General features: G+C 33.3%; 1 protein-coding gene across 5 annotated transcripts in view; it reads right to left on the bottom strand.

Annotated features, from left to right (window-relative positions):
* Positions 1-1,987: 1,987 nt before the first annotated feature.
* Positions 1,988-17,000, bottom strand: part of LOC150094343 (beta-1,4-N-acetylgalactosaminyltransferase bre-4-like) — a 237,807-nt gene continuing 222,794 nt past the window's right edge. For all 5 annotated transcript variants that reach the window (XM_090411758.1, XM_090411757.1, XM_090411761.1 and 2 more), the window contains 2 exons: positions 9,594-9,689; positions 1,988-3,057 (listed from right to left, as the gene is read on the bottom strand). In XM_090411758.1, coding sequence (XP_090267884.1) covers positions 2,925-3,057; positions 9,594-9,689 — 229 coding nt within the window. In that variant the 3' untranslated portion in view covers positions 1,988-2,924. The remainder of the gene's footprint in view (positions 3,058-9,593; positions 9,690-17,000) is intronic.

Here is a 17,000-nt window from a genome sequence, read left to right as displayed (position 1 = left end):
CACTTCGCATCCATGATAACGTGAACGTCTATAGACGTCTTGGCCGGTAGCGTGGTTAAGACTAATATGTTTATTCCAGCAATGCTCCAGCACCATTATCCCATCCCTGTAGTGGTTCTCGGTAAGATCTGAAAATTACCCCTCTACAGCTGCAGTCACCTCTTGATTCGAAGAAAAAATGCTGATCAGCAAGGAAGAGTTTTAGTTTTGGGAAGAAATGGAAGTCAGAGGGAGCCAAATCTGTGGAAGAGGGTGGATGTTCCAACAATTCATAGTGCAGATCCCTTAATTTTCCCATTGCCAAAACACCTTTGTGTGCAGGCGCATTGTTCTGATGAAAGATGATTTTTTTCGTCTAGTCTGGCTAAAAGATAGGAATAATATTCCCCGGTTATTGTTCTACCCTTTTCAAGATAAGTAATAAGCAAAATGCCTTTAGCATCCGAAAACACGATGCCATGACCTTTCCTGCGGATGGAATAGACTTTGGCGATGAACAACTGGATTCTGGTGTGTAATGGTGAACCCAAGTCTCATCCATAGCACAAAATCAGTTTTATTCTTGTTAAAACGCTCCAAGCACTGTTCAGAGATTTTCATGCAAGTGCAATTTTGATCTGCTGTGAGCAAGTATTGCACTCATCTTGCGCAAAGCTTTTTCATGTAAAATATATCTTATACGTTCTTTTGAAATGCCTATAGTCTCAGCAATTTTACGCACTTTGACTCACCGGTCATCCAATATCATATCGTGCACTTGATCAATGATTTCTGGTGTTGTTACACTTTTTGGATGTCCTTCACGTGGATCATCTTCAAGGCTGGTACGGCCACGTTTAAACTCGGCAGCCCATTTCTTAATTGCTGAAAACTAAGGAGAAGAGTGCTCAATAAACTTTTATGAACTTCTTTTGGCGTTAAACCTTCTTTTACAAAGAATTTTATAAGCGCACAATACTCAATTTTATCCATTTCTAGGGATACAGACAACACTTTTGCTTCAGACGACTGTATAAAACAAACTACTTGATAGAATGACTTGCAATTTCACATGGATGCTTATGATAGATGTACCAATTTAGAAAAAAAAAATCTTGCTGATGATAGTGTTGCCATCTATGGTTGAGGCTGAGAACTTTTCAGACCACCCTCGTGCACACACTTGCCAAGAAAACCTGATCCTTGAAGTCAGGGATAATGGACTCTATAACAGTCCCTGTGGCTACTAAATATAAAATTACTTCAAGATCTTAAAACATACACTATGTTCCACTTTGTACCATATAATAATTTTCAAAATGCTACTTACCATTTTCACTTGCATATAATATTGTGCTTTTTTTCTCCCCTCCCACCTTAACTGCTGGGGATGAGTTCTAAAACAGGATTATGGAAATGTTCAACTATCAAAGCAATAAATGCTTTTTTTTTGTTACTGCTGTAATGTAATATCTAAATATGAGATTTTAAATTTATTGAATTGGCACCCTAAAAACCAGTACAATAAATGAAACATACTGGGGCCTGTATTGACTTTGTCTACACGATATGCTGCATTGTGTGGAGTGTTTTCAGGACATGTCCTTACCATCCCTAAGATTAAATTACATCGGTGTACAGTATACTGTACAGACATTATTCTAAGACTGTATGTCTAATTCTAAAAGAAAACCCATTTTTATTTTTTCCAATTTCAACCCAAGCTGAAATGGGTCTGATTCTTGCAACAAGTGATTTTCAACTAAAAGGTGACTTAGCTAGGCCCTTTCCCCTTCCACAAAATCAGACAGCAGAGAGAAACTAGTGTGTAATAGCTTCAACAGTTTATGACCTCTCTTCAGTAATCTTCTAAAAAATGTATGTCAAATGCACATGTTTAGTTTTTGTTATAGATTAAAGCTCATGATATGAAAGGGGAAAAAAAAAATCTGTAATTTATAATGTGTTTACAATGCTAGAAATTTATTAAACAGAACACAGTACTGAATCATGGAAAAATGTAAAATACTTTTATTACAACAACTCAATTCAAAATAATTTCAGGTTTATTAACAAAGTAATTCTTTCATTAAAAGTCAATAGCAAAAATGGGGGGAAAAAAACAAACGAAACTTATTACATGAGCAATAGTCTCAGTACTTTCCAGAATTATCACAGTAATTGTTATAAATAGTCATAAAAAAGCTATTTCTATTTTAAACTTAAATTTATTACTTGTCCAACATTATCATGTACCTTCTAAAGGTACATTCAATTTTGGGCAAGAAACTTTTTTTCATTACCTTGCTCAGTATGCTGAGGCACACTGGAATTAAAAAGAATATGATCAGTAATTTAAAGTGTAGTTTATATTTAAAGATTAACAGCAATAACAAACTTTACCAGAAGTCTATTTAAAAAAAAAATCTGAAGCAGCTCTAGCAAAGTAGAATTGGATTGTAATGAGTGTCAACTAAAACATAAGGAAATTAGAAATTCTGTAGATCTAATTATAAAGAGTTCTGCTTAAAGGATTTCATTCTATTTCATTATAAAGGATTAAAATGTAAAAAGTTCACTGCTAGAGATAAATGTGCATTCACACACATCTTGTCCTAATTAAGACATTCAAATAAATTCTCTCTTTGTACAAACAACATGCGACCTAGATTGATGCAGCCTTAATACTTTGTCTCTAGTAAATAATGAAAGAGTAAATAAGCAGTATTGCTTTTGATTCTTCCTGGACTGAAACATTTCCTTTACAAATGTCACATCCCTTTAAAGTGTTTGTTTTCTTGGCTATCATTTTTGCAATTCTGTCCACAAAAGGCACAGGAAGACAGGGCAGGCAAACAAATATCCTGCACCTCTTCACTTTGTCACAGTAACAGCATAGATCATTTGACTCTTTTGCACTTATTTATATAACATAATATACAAAGTCACTTATTTGGTTTGATTTCTACTAATACCCAAGTATAAAGCTTTTTCAGCACCACATTAAGGCGTTTATATTTAAGACTTTTAATCCCATCCTTCTTGTATCGTAATCTTCCTCTGTATAATTTATTATATCTGAAAACATGAAGGCAATAATTAGCACTAGTCCTACATTAAAAACAGTGATATAATACATGTATATATATGTTGTTGTGAAAGACCGATATCTGGCAAATGTCGATATTCTCCAGTGAATGTCAGCATTCACAGAGTCGCTTGGTGCATGTACGAAATATTTGCTAAATATCATTATTTCTCACTTACACCGGCAAATGTCACCATTCAGCATGCACAAAAATATTTTTATTACATTAAGACAAAAATGCAACTTTTTGATATATGTCAAAATAGGAGAAAGCTTAAGTAACAGCACATGTAAATAAACTGTTGAACCTAAAACGAACAGTACATTCTAAATCAGAAAAGAAAATACCAATAATAAACTTACACATAAATTATGTGATTAACGTTATACAGTCTTATTTATTACAACAACTTAAACTTATGACTTTGAATTGCACAAGAGTCCCTTGCTTTTACAACTGCATTTAGTCGTGGAACACTTCTTTCATTTCGATCCCCACCAGAGCTTATCTGTGCTTGTCGACATATACCGGCGATGGCTGGAATGTATAATAATATAATCAAATATTCGGTCTTTCGCTGACGTATTTGGTATGTGTCGACATTCTCTAATTTCGGTCTTTCACGGTAACATATATACATAAAATCAGAAACAAATGTTTTTAAGTACACACTAAAAACACGTTGACAGTTATTAAAAATTCATACAGGTATCTATCAAAGAAAGAGCCATGCAACTTCATTCGTATTATTATGTATTGCATTCTCATAAGCTCTCTGGTCAAAACTTCTGAAGTCATGTTGTAGCTTCTGGAACAGAAAACTATGTAGACACTGGAATGCAAATAGTTTACTATCTCAAATTTATTATTTATGGCTGACGTTTTGCTAGCACTATTAGAGGCAGTTTAATGTTAGATCGTCAGTGAAGACACAAACTAAAATGACCTGGATAACAATGGCAGTCACATACATGTAGTGGTACTCATGGGTAGATAGGGCAGTGTGCCAAAATTATTAAACCATCTGTTCTGTTAAATTTGTGCCACTTCCAAGAACAGTCTCTGACACAAACTGGTCTTTCTTTAATGCATGTTGAGATAGTCAGCTTTTTGGTCGTCTATTTTGGAACAAAGTAGTTTATCCTGTCTGAATTACTGAGTTCCATACTTGCAGTGGATGCTGTAGACACCTGGGAAAGAGGGGGGGGGGGGTTAGGCAGGTATAAATTTTGTTTAGAAGGAGCCAAATTTATCTTATGTTATGCCTGGTTTGAGGACAGGGGAGGATTTGTTGTTCTTTTTAAGGAGTTGGGCAAGTTATATATATATATCCATTTTGTTAGAATGACATGAGTAGAGCTGTTTATTGTTCCAGGTAGAGTGCTGGTTCTGAGGACGAACTTCACTTGGACCAGGAGGCTAAACTTTGGAAAATTCCAAGTAAGTGTGGGCTTACGATAAACTGAACATATGAGAGACCAATCTGCTTGCCTTGTACCTAAAGCATCATGAAGACAATAGCTCCTCCTTTTTCTAATTCCACAGTGAAACTAACTCGCACATCATCTGCATAAAGCGAATTTCGACATCCCCATTTCTCATATCAGGCCTAATGCCACTTTCTTTCAGAATGTGATCTATATAGATGATGAATAAAAGTGGAGATAATGTTCATTCTTGTCTTTCCCCAGATTTACATCAAACCATCTTCTTGTATTTCCTTCAATTCTAAATGAAGTGAATGGAACATTATATGTATAATGTTCCATTCACCCCATATAATTGAAGTGTTTTGAAAAGCTTTTCTCTGGGCACCTTGTCACATGCCTTTTTCAGATCCTTGTCATATTCCTCTGATTTCTCAACTATTTTGCCTTCAAGTGAAAATCTGATCTTGACAACCTCTAGTTGGCCTGAACTAGCTTGTACTTCTCAAAAGAGGTTGAGAAACTTAGTAGAGAAATTCCTCTGTAATTCTCACAATTCAGCTTTATTCTCTTTTTTATAGATGGGTAATATGAGAACCCTGCTCTAATCATTGGGAATTTGACCTTCTGACCAGGCCCATAATCATGAAGTGTAGCCACTGCAAAACTTTTATACTTCCTTATGGATTCCTTTTACAGTACTCTTTCTTGTATTTCTAAGCTTTTTCAATAGCCTCCAGAACATTTTGCCACCCTGATATTTATTTTTAATGACTTTTGTTTAGCTACTTTTACATATAGCTTAGCTCTCTTACATTCTTGTCTGTATTCTTTTAGGGCATCTGCAAACTTATCTGCTTGGAACTTTTGGTTTGCTTTCTTCTTTATCAAGACTGCTTTTTTAACTTCTTGTGTCCACATGGTGTTCTTATTTTGTCTATCCTTGCAGGCAACTTCACTACATGCATCTCTAGCTGAATTCATTGGTTCTTCTTTCTTCAATAACATTTGCATACAAAGCTCCAACATCAGAATAACCGAAGATAGGAACCATCAATATAAGGAGTATTAACGGAAAGGAAATCGAAGTTGCAGAAGAATGGGAAAAGTACCACACGGACATAACTGGCATTACTGAGAAAAAAAAGACAAAAACAATTGAGATCTTATACTTATATAAGATCTCACTTGTTTTTGTCTAATAAATAAATAATAAGTATAGGATGCTATTTTCAGGCAATAATGATCAAGGAAAGCACTTTCAAGTAGAGTTGTGGGGGAGATGGACAATGAAACTTATTTGTGCTTATGGTCCCACAGAAGGCTCTTCTAAGGAAGAAGTGGAGGAGTTTTTTTTTTTTTTTGAGTTATTAGAACAGGCAGCTAACAAAGAAAAAGGTCCTTATTGGATTGAACAGCAGATTAGGAAATGAACTCTACCAAGCATGTAGGAACATTTTGGGAAAATTGGAGAAAAGGGCAAAGATAATAAGAATTGCAGGTATTTGCTACACTTCTCCTCGGGATACAGACTGGTTGTTACTAACCCCATGTTTCAGCATAAAGATGTACACTAGTTCACATGGAGAAAAGGTCGTTGTTGATAGTTATATCTTCATGCTCATTCAGGATAAAATGGATAACAGTATGTAAGAAAGTTTTAAAAATTAAAGTTGAACAGCTTTTATAGGTAAATTGTAGACTCAACTACGGAGGTATGATGAAGTTTCTAAAGGATATAAAAATAAGAACACCATGATGGATACAAGAAGTTTCTAGCAAATAAGTCAGTACATGCTCTAAAAGAATACAGAGAAAAATGTATGCGTAAATGTAGCTAAACAAAAGTCATGGAAAGATAAATATGGAGAAAACAGTACTGTAAAAGGAATGAAAGATGATAAAGGTGACATGGAAACTGGAGATAAGGATATGCTGGATGTCTGGAGTAATTACTTTGACTGTTAAATGAACCAGAAGTACATTAAAAATTTTCAAGAGGAATGCATATCAATACTTGAAGTAGAAAAAGCTGCCAAAAAACTTGAAATATGGAAAGGCAGCTGGAGTAGATAAGCATTTCTGGTCAAATATCAAGTATGGAGGTTTAAAAGTTTGGCAGTGGCTACACTGTATAATTCAAAGAGCCTGTATTCGAATTCCTAATGATTGGAGTAGAGCTCTCATAGTACAAATCTATAAAATAGACAATAAAGCTTAATGTCAGAATTTCTCCATTTAGTGTTCCAGATAAGATTTATTACATGATACTATTAATACATGGTGTCAGAAATGACTAGTCTGTGTTCTGCTTTTTGAACTAAAATGAATTGAGGGAAATGACAGAAGGAAGAACACATTCAAAAAAAAGCCAAGAAAATGATAATTTAAAAAGTGAAACAATGCTGGAATTATATGCAACTCTAAAATGGAGAATGTACTAAAATATCCTACCAGATGTTAAACACCTTCAATTATAAATGAGAGATGGCTTAGAGGAAAACACAATTAAAACTTGAGACCAATAATATTATTATACAGTTAAGCTTCCCTACAACAAACAACACTATAGTGAAATTCTGCATTATAGTGCTACTGAGGCCTGTGAAAACTGAAAACCTGTTTAGTACAAGCATCCATGGAAAGGCAGAAAGAGTTTATCTGAGAAAGTGGTCACACAGAGGAACTATCATTAACATTAAGTTTTTTGTGCACAACCCTAAATGTCAGAACAGTATTTGAAGATTTGTCATCATCATCAGGTTCTTGAATGCACCCTTGGAGTGTGTATAGGGTAGAAGAAAGAATCCAATCTTGTGTAATTATCTTGCATAAAGTGGGCTCATTCTTGAATGAAAGAAGATAGGAAATTCTGGTATCAAGTAAAGAGATTGATCTCCTAACTTGAAATCCCTTACTCATAATGATGCATATTGAATGTCATTTTACTAGAGAATATACTAACTGTCAAATTACAAAGGAATAAAAAGTACTTTTCACCCATTTGCAATGTGAGTCTGCTAAAATACAAAAAGAAGATTCAAGGTATCATGTGTCTTGGAAAAGTAAAGGACCCATGCATATTGCTATTTGTATTCAGAAGATCCACTGTAGAACAAGAGTGACAAAATTGGCAATTTCTGATTGATTAAATAAGTACAGGAAAACCTCAGTTAGTGCAACTGAGTGATTAATCAGTTAACGTGATTTTTTACGTTATGCGAAATTTTACACTACGCAAAATGTCGCCAATTTGCAGCAGGCGGACAGTTGACTCAAAGCTATCATTGCAAGCATGTGCAAACTGATATCAGGCTATGGAAAAGAGAAACTGATAAAGCGGCAGTAATAAAAAGAGCAGAAAAGTAATTACGTTAGAGGAAAAGCTGGAAGTTATTAAGAGACATGAAAGTGGCGTAAGTAATACGATTGTGTGAGACTTGGGATACAGTGAGTCTACTGTAGTTTGGATTATATTAAATAAGAGCAAAGAATACAAAGAACAAGGAAAAGTTGCTACTGCTTCTTTAAGCATGCAGATCACTCAAAATAGAAGCCATTTAATGATCAAGATGGAACGTCTTCTATCACTCTGGATTGAGGATTGTGACCAAAAAAAAAGAATCCCTCTTAGTAAGGAATATTCAGGCAGAAGCTCACAATATTTTTACATCATTAAAAGAGACCGTTTTAAAAATGGAGCTGGACTGGAGAATCTGCTGGTGCTGATAAAGATTCTATGGCCAAGTATCCTGAAGAATTGCAAAATATAATTCAGGAGGGTGATTATGATGGTTGACGAAACTGGTCTCTTTTGGAAGTGTATACCAACAAAAACTTTCCTAGCTAAAACTGAAGCATCTCAACCAGGTTACAAAATATCTAAAGATCATCTTACGCTTTTATTAGGAGGCAATGCAGAAGGCGATTTTAAACTCGAGCCTCTATTAGTTATTGTGCGCAAAATCCAAGATCTAACATTATCGAAGAAATCAGCACGACTGGAAAAGAACTTGGATTTAACGAACATGTGAGAAACTTGCTCGATTCCCATTCAGAACACTTAAGTGAGAAGAACAGAATGTTAAGACTAAGAAGTTAACTGAAAAAGAACTTGAGGTAGTTTTCAATCACATTGAGCATGTTAAGGAAATTTTGTTTGATGCTGATTCTGATATGGAACAAAGCTTCGAAGTCCACCAAAATCTTGATAAAACGATTGCCAGCCATTGCAAATTGCAAGACAAGATGAAAAAGTCGAAGACTATTTGAACATTTTACTTAATTTTTTTTTGTAAAAAAGTAGCTCAATCAAATGTTTAGACATTAAATAAAAATTTAAGCAATTGATTACTTTGATGATTTTATACTGTAATATTTTTTTTTCTAATATACACTAACTGATGGATGAATTTTAATTATTCTTATTGTATTCACTTAAAGTGCATCAATTGATGGATTAATTAATCACGTTAAGCGAGATTTTCCTGTGTGTTTGTGAACAAGATTGCATACTTCTGTAGAATATATATATATATATATATATTCACACACACATATAGTGTCCCCGAACAGAAGAGCTATAAACAGACTGATCAGTGCCATGCATGAAGTGCAGGTGAGGACAGAGATAGAAGGCAAGTGACATATTGACAACCACGCACGCTGTAAGGAGTACAAGAGTCCGCTGCCGGACTCTTGTACTGAAAATAGTTAATAAGGGTGTTAGGATTAGATTTTTTTGCACAGTGAATGGTAAATGAGTGAAATGAATTATCAGGTGGTTACAAATGCCTTGACAGTAAATAAGTCAAAGGAGAGGCATGAGGCAGTCAGATAGAGGTTAGTGTGGGTGATAATATCATGGCAGATGCAGCTGTGTAATATGATTCTCAGCTTTTCAATTAATAATCTAAAACTAAGTTAAAACTATGACTAAACTTTCCTTTTGAAAACTCTTCTGAGATTCTTAATGCTACACAAATCTGCAACTGAATTAATTTCAGAAAAAAAATTGTACTTGACCATTGGCCAACATAAATACTCTATGCCTATGCAACTTTTAATTTTTTTAAAATCCCTTATAAACAATACATACCTATCAGGATTTGGTACATCCTTTTTATGTTTCAGCATATGGTACCGTGCAATACTAGGTGAATAACGGGAAATCTGAAGCCCATGATATTTAATTCTAAACAAATATAAAAAGTGAGCACATTAAATATCGTAAAAATGTTGGGAATAGTCAGTCTATCATGGATAACAAGATTTAATATGATATTCAATGGGAGAAGTCTATAAAAAATTGCTTTTTGCTATTACACATTTGCTATTGTGAAATTTAACTAGTTCTTTGTAACTGACTTTTTGAAAAAGTAAATATGCTTTTCAGTATCAGCTGGAATAGCCCTGACTAAATCAATTTTGTAGTTCTGTAGATTAAGAATGTCATAAATTTATGTGCTATACAGTATAGACCATGTGGAAAAAAATAATAAAAATAAGGATAGTATTTATTTACAGTTTCATGATGGGGGTGCAGACTAAAAGTAACTATCACCAAGAGCCATCGGAATTAATTTTGGTGTCAAGAGACAAAAATTAAGTGTTTACTGTATAAACTTCATCAACATCTTTATGGTTTGTTTGTCTAGCAATTAGAAGACAGATTCATTTTATTTAATTTTTTATTAGGATGTTTGGGTATGAGAAATTATTTTTACAAAACCACTAATGTTAACTCCATCCTATGTGCCTGATTATTTCTGCATCTACTGCAGAACTAAAATTAGATACCCTTGGATATAAAAAATAAATAAATAAATAAAAATTCCAGATTACTATTATTACCTACCTTTGTTCTCTCTTAAAAGCTTCATCCTTTTCAGAGACTGGTGATCAAATCCAAGCACAGTACCCTTATCTCTGCTGGTCAACATTCAATATTGCAATAATCCTTTGCAATAGCTGTAGGTCTCAAGAAGTTTCATTTGGTTATAAAGCTCTAATCCAGAGTATTTTAATAACAAGATGTTGCACCTTTTCTACTTGTATATGGGAAATATGTGACTTCTGCATTACTTCAACCTTGATAGCCCTTCTCATAATGCATAGAATTATACATATATGCAAGGATGTGTGCTTTTACATTATGAAAGGCAATTAATGTGAAGTTATTAACCTCTGTATATAAGTAGTCTAGTCGTGAAGACATTTTACGTGTAAACTTTGTTATCCCTTGGCATTGTTTCCATAATATACCTTAAAGTATACTAAACGTCAGGCATTTTGATTTCTTAGGGTTTGCCGTGCCTCCACTAGGCATTTCTCCAACCACTCAATCTTGTGTTTTGTTCTGTGAAGAACTCCAGTAAGTGCACAATCATTTCCATTACCTTCTGGTCATTCTTTTCATTTCCCATCACATCATTCATACTGCTTACAATACTAACTACACCAATTGCATTATCATGTATTTTGTTTTTTCTTGGTTTAATTCTTTCATAATTTCTTCGTTTCTTTTGTGATCAAATAGGGTATATTAATTTTTTCTATTACTGGTTCTTGGTTTAATTCTTTCTTCGTTTCTTTTTTGATCAAATAGGGTATACTTCGCAATTTTTCTCATAAACTTCATTTCTGCTGTTATTAATCTTTGTCTTTTTGTCCAGATTTTGCTTCTATACATTGACTGGTAAGGCTAATGTATTGTATACTCTTAGTTTGGTTTGTTTTAAATATAGAGTTAATTGCACCTGTTATTTTTAAATATTTTGCAATTTTTACATTTATATCATTTTCATATGTGATCATACATCCTAGGTAGTTAAATGCATTCACCTGTTCTAAGATCTGGTTATCTATTACTATTTTAGTTCTTGCTGGGTCTTGTCCTTTAAAGGCCATAGTTTTTGATTTTTCTGTTGATATTATAATACCCTAATCTTTGGCTATCTCATTTAGATGTAAAATAGCTTTCTGTAAGTTATCTTCAGAATTTGCAATTATTATTTGGTCGTTGGCAAAAAGGAGAGTGTTTAAGTTAACTGTAGAGAAAGTTTAATTTCTTAATGTAAATTTTGATTCCATTTAAGTAAATATTAAAAAGAGTTGCTGAGAGGGGACATCCCTGTTGGACCCCTTGATTTGTCTCTCTCTCTCTCGTATATGATAGCTCATGATTTAATCTTATTTGTATCTGATTATTATCATATATACTTGTGATAGCTTTTAGGATATTATTTGGTATTTGTCTTTCTTTTAGTATGTTAAATAATATGTAAACTTCATTTACATATTTTTTAGCTTTTTCAAAGTCAATAAATGCTATATGCGTTTCTAAATTGTATTCTCTTCTTTTCTTTATTATTAATTTTAGACACATTATTAATTTTAGGCCGGGTCTATACATGATCGTCCTTTTCTAAATCCATTCTGTACTTCTAAAATAAAATTTTCGGAATATTTCATTAGTTTGCTAATTAAGATTCTGCTATATATTTTGTAACAGGAATTTAGCATACTGATACCTCTATAGTTTTTAGGATCATCTCTATTACCTTTTTTAAAGATAGGAATCACAATTGCTTTTTTCCATTCTATTGGGGGGGGGGGATACCAGTTGAATAAATTTTATTTAAAAATAATAAGAGTCCTTTCTTTGAATCTTGTTCCTGAGTATTTATATAGTTCAGAACCTAGCTTATCTTCTCCAGGTGATTTTCCATTTCTTGTTTCTTTCAGGCTGATTTCTAATTCTTCTTCAGTTATTTCCTTTTCATTTTCGTTAATTGTTTGCCAGTTGTCTTTTTTAAAATATTTTTCTGTCCACAATTCTGTGTAGTAATTTAGAAATTCTTCTAATTTCAATTCGATGTTTAATTTTGTTTTCTTTGGTATCTGCATTTAAGTGTTTCAAAATCTTATATACATGTTTTCAATAAACATGTGTACAATCAACAACACTTTCAATAAATATGTTTTCCAGTTTCATTCTTCCAAAAATCTCTCATTCTGCAGAGGCCATACATTTCACACATGTTAAAATCTCCCTCTGCCATTTTGCTCATCAGCACCATACAATGTACAAAAAAACAAATATTAAACCTTTCAAAATCAGTAAATTAAACATGCTACCCTTACAGTTAATCACACAAACACTCATAAATATAATGATGCAGAAAGAATGACTTAACTGATGTTGAAGAATTACAAAAAGAGCTTATCTTTCAGCACCAATATTCACCCCTTACACTATCTTCTGCCCTCTCATGGCCCTATACATTTATTGAGAGTTGGGTTAGAAATAAAGCACTTGGTCAAAGACTAGAGACCACAGATATGCAAGTTCTGAGAAGAAAAAAAAAAGATAGTAGAAGGGAACTTGACATTCAAGAATATGTGAGCAGAGCTAATCTAAGGCGGTATTGGCCATTTAAACAGAATGGGAGAGGAAAAGTTAGAAACAGGTGTTTAATGTCAAGAAAGATCCAGCAGAAGACCAAGATCTAGGTGGACTTTAGTCAGAAGTCCCTTAGGAGAACAAACTGTTAGATATGACAATATTGAATTGCTGACAAGTAATAGACTAACACATACTATTTGGATTACAAGACCATAGGTTTTAATACACATATATACAAAAACGTCTACTAGTTTCACTAGCTATAACTGACTAGCTTTGTCAAGACGAGAAGGTAAAAAACAAAGGAATGCAGAAATGGTTAACAACAGTTAGACAAAATTGGAAGGCTCGCGTGATATGCATGAAGAGTCAGTCGTTATTACAAAGTCACGTAACATAATTTTTAGTGTAATATAGCTCCGCTAGACTTAATGAGTTAATCAGATTTTTCCACACATACTTTAATATAACCCCTTGGTTACGATTAAGGTTACATCCTGTTTGTGGGACTACTGCAGAAACAGAGTCTGAAATATAGTCCCAGAAGAAGAAGACGTACATACAGAACTTTCCCTTATATTTAAATCTCTATCACAGAATGGTTATTCTCAAAACATAATCAATAAAATTCTCTACAGTAACAACAACAACATATAGCAACTTAGTACGTTTCATCTTACCCTATGTTGGCTCAGTCTCCACAAAAATAGCTAGAATTATAAAGCCTTATATAACATCAGTTGTTTTTAAACCGACGAGTACCACTAGACAGATATGCAAGGCAGTTTTTACGATCCCCTAAAGACAATGTAGCTTTCTTCAAATATGCATGTGTGGACTATCCTACATAGGTCAAACTTCGAGAAGCCTAGAAATCAGGAACATGTAGGAGATGTCAATCACAACAGAACAGACACCTCAGGTTTGGCACATAATTTCTCAACTTCAAACCATGCAATAGACAGGGATAACAGCTCCATGCCATATATATAAAAGAGGATTACGGTTGTCGAACGTTTAAAGAAGCTGCAGTAGTCCTACGAACAGGATGTAACCTTAATCGTAACCAAGGGATTATATTAAAGGATATGTAGAAAAAACTGATTAACTCATTAAGTCTAGCAGAGCTACATTACACCAAAAATTATGTATCGCGACTTTATAATAATGACTGACTCTTCATGCTTATCATGTCACGCGAGCCTACCAATTTTGTTTAACTGTTGTTAACCGTTTCTGCATTTACTAGTAGTTTTTTACCTTCTCGTCTTGACAAAGCTAGTGAAACTAGTAGACGTTTTTGTATATATGTGTATTAAAACCTATGGTCTTGTAATCCAAATAGTATGTGTTAATCTTAAAAAAAAAGAGACCAAATATAACTTTAATCATGAACAAGTAATAGACTAATTTGGAGGAAATTTGTTGATGGGAGATTAATAGTAATCTCATATCAACTTATTATGTAGTGTTGTCATAATAGCCTGAACACCTACCTCCTTAAGAGTATATATACCAGGAAATTGATAGTGATATATTCATTATAGCAGGGGACCCTGTAACCCCTAGAGAGTGCGTCCCCTGGGTGGCAGATAGGGGAGTCCACCATGTGTGTGTGTGTGTGTACATGCGCGTGCGTGTGTGTGTTTATATATATATGGTGGGGTGGTCCGAATATACTGAATAAGGAGCAATCATCTTGATTGTAAGGGAAGCGGCACTCCCATGGACCCCTAGCTGGATCTATCCTCTCCTTCTTCTACTTTGAGGAAGACCCACTTACTTTAATCTTTCCTGTAAGGCCTTATCAGCCAACTCTTCTTACTTTATGACCCTTGTGCTATTAGAGTACTCGAGGGCCATGGGGTCTTTTCATTTCTGGCCTTACAACTATGTCCTCTCTATAAATCTTACTATATTTCTTCTATAATCTACCCTTTCCCCTTCAATATACCCTATTCCTCCTATGGGTTTAAATTCGGAAGAAGGTGAGTTCAGAAGCCTTAAGGTAGCAGCCCTACCACTGAACTATTCCATCGTCAGGCTAGTCCCCTGACATGGAGAACATAACCATACTTGTAAGCTGACAGAAAAAGATAATCAGATTGAATCTATGGGAAACGACCCTGGAATGGAAAAGGGAAAACGAAAATGGAAACAACAAAATATAATACACATAGCAAACTGGAATGTAAGAGGAATAGCATATAAAGAAATAGAATTAGACCAGTTATTAAATGAAAGAAATTTTAAAATAGCAGTAATCACTGAAACAAAAAAGAAATTAAAAGGAACTATGAGAACTGAAAATTTTAATGTGATATACAGTGGAGTTGACAGAGACCAAAGAGCACAAGCAGGAGTTATGATTTGGATTCATAACTCCCTTTCAAAACAGTTAAAACATTATAAATTATGGAATGAAAGAATAATAGAAGCTAGAATAAAAATAGATAGAGGTTATTTAACAATAATTGGTTTATATGCCCCAGAAGAAGGAAGAGAACAGGATAATATTGATTTTTATAATCAGCTACAAAACATATATAATAAAATAAATAAAAATGATTACATAATTTTAGCAGGAGACTTAAATGCAAGAATTGGAAACACGAAAATTAATAATAATATAGGAATACATGGAGAACACACTCTAAACAGAAATGGTAAAAAATTGATTGACTTTGAGGTTCATAATAACCTAAAAATAATGAATTCCTTCTATAAACATAAAGACATACATAAATATACTTGGGCAGCAAGAGGATGGAAATCAATATTAGATTACTTCATATTAAATGAAAAGACATCAAAATTTTCACTAGATGTTAGAGTTCACAGAGGATATGAAATAAGCAGTGACCACTTCCTTGTTAAAATAAAATTAAGATTACCACCTAAATGGCTACAAGTAACAAGAACAGAAAGAAAAATTGAAACATTTGTTTATAAAACTATACTATTGAATGACACAAATGTACATTGGCTATATGAACAAAGAATTAACCAGTATCTAGATAAAATAAAACAAAATGAAGAAATAGAAATAGAATGGCTTAATATAAAAACGATACTCAATGCAGCAGCAAATGAAAGCTTAGGAAAGACCAAAAAATTCAATAAAAGAAAAAAACTGAAGATCTGGGATGATACAATCAAAGAAATAATCAAAAAGAAAAAAGAAGCCTATCACAAATGGTTAAGGAGTAAAAGGAAGATGAAATAGAATATAAAAGAATAAGAGCCATAGCTAAAAGAGAAGTCAGAAAAAGACATAGAGAATCATGGAATAAATTTGTTTCTAATTTAGAACATGATTTATATAAAATAAGACCCAATGTATATAAGATTTTGAAACACCTAAATGCAGATACCAAAGAAAACATTGAATTGAAATTAGAAGAATTCCTAAATTACTACACAGAACTGTGGACAGACAAATATTTTAAAAAAGACAACTGGCAAACAATTAACGAAAATGAAAAGGAAATAACTGAAGAAGAATTAGAAATCAGCCTGAAAGAAACAAGAAACGGAAAATCACCTGGAGAAGATAAGCTAGGTTCAGAACTATATAAATACGCAGGAACAAGATTCAAAGGAAAACTCCTATTATTTTTAAATAAAATTTACTCAACTGGTATCCCCCCAATAGAATGGAAAAAAGCAATTGTGATTCCTATCTTTAAGAAAGGTAATAGAGATGACCCTAAAAACTATAGAGGTATCAGTATACTAAATTCATGTTACAAAATATACAGCAGAATCTTAAATAACAAACTAATGAAATATTCCGAAAACTTTATTCTAGAGGTACAAAATGGATTTAGAAAAGGACGATCATGTAACCCAGCCTTCTGCCTAAAATTAATAATAGAGAAAAGAAGAGAATATAATTTAGAAACACATATTGCATTTATTGATTTTGAAAAAGCATTTGACAAAGTTAAAAGAAACATTATTTAACATATTAAAAGAAAGACAAATACCAAATAATATCCTAAAAGCTGTCACAAGTATATATGAAAATAATCAAATACAAATAAGATTAAATCATGAGCTATCATATACAAGAGAGATAAACCAAGGGGTCCGACA

Source organism: Typopeltis vanoorti, chromosome 22 (genome assembly GCF_054136105.1).
Source record: "Typopeltis vanoorti isolate ZY-2024b chromosome 22, IOZ_Tvanoo_1.0, whole genome shotgun sequence".
Lineage (NCBI taxonomy): Eukaryota > Metazoa > Arthropoda > Arachnida > Uropygi > Thelyphonidae > Typopeltis > Typopeltis vanoorti.
The sequence above is the reverse complement of the archived record's forward strand: the minus strand, read 5'-3'. Positions and strand labels throughout refer to the sequence as shown.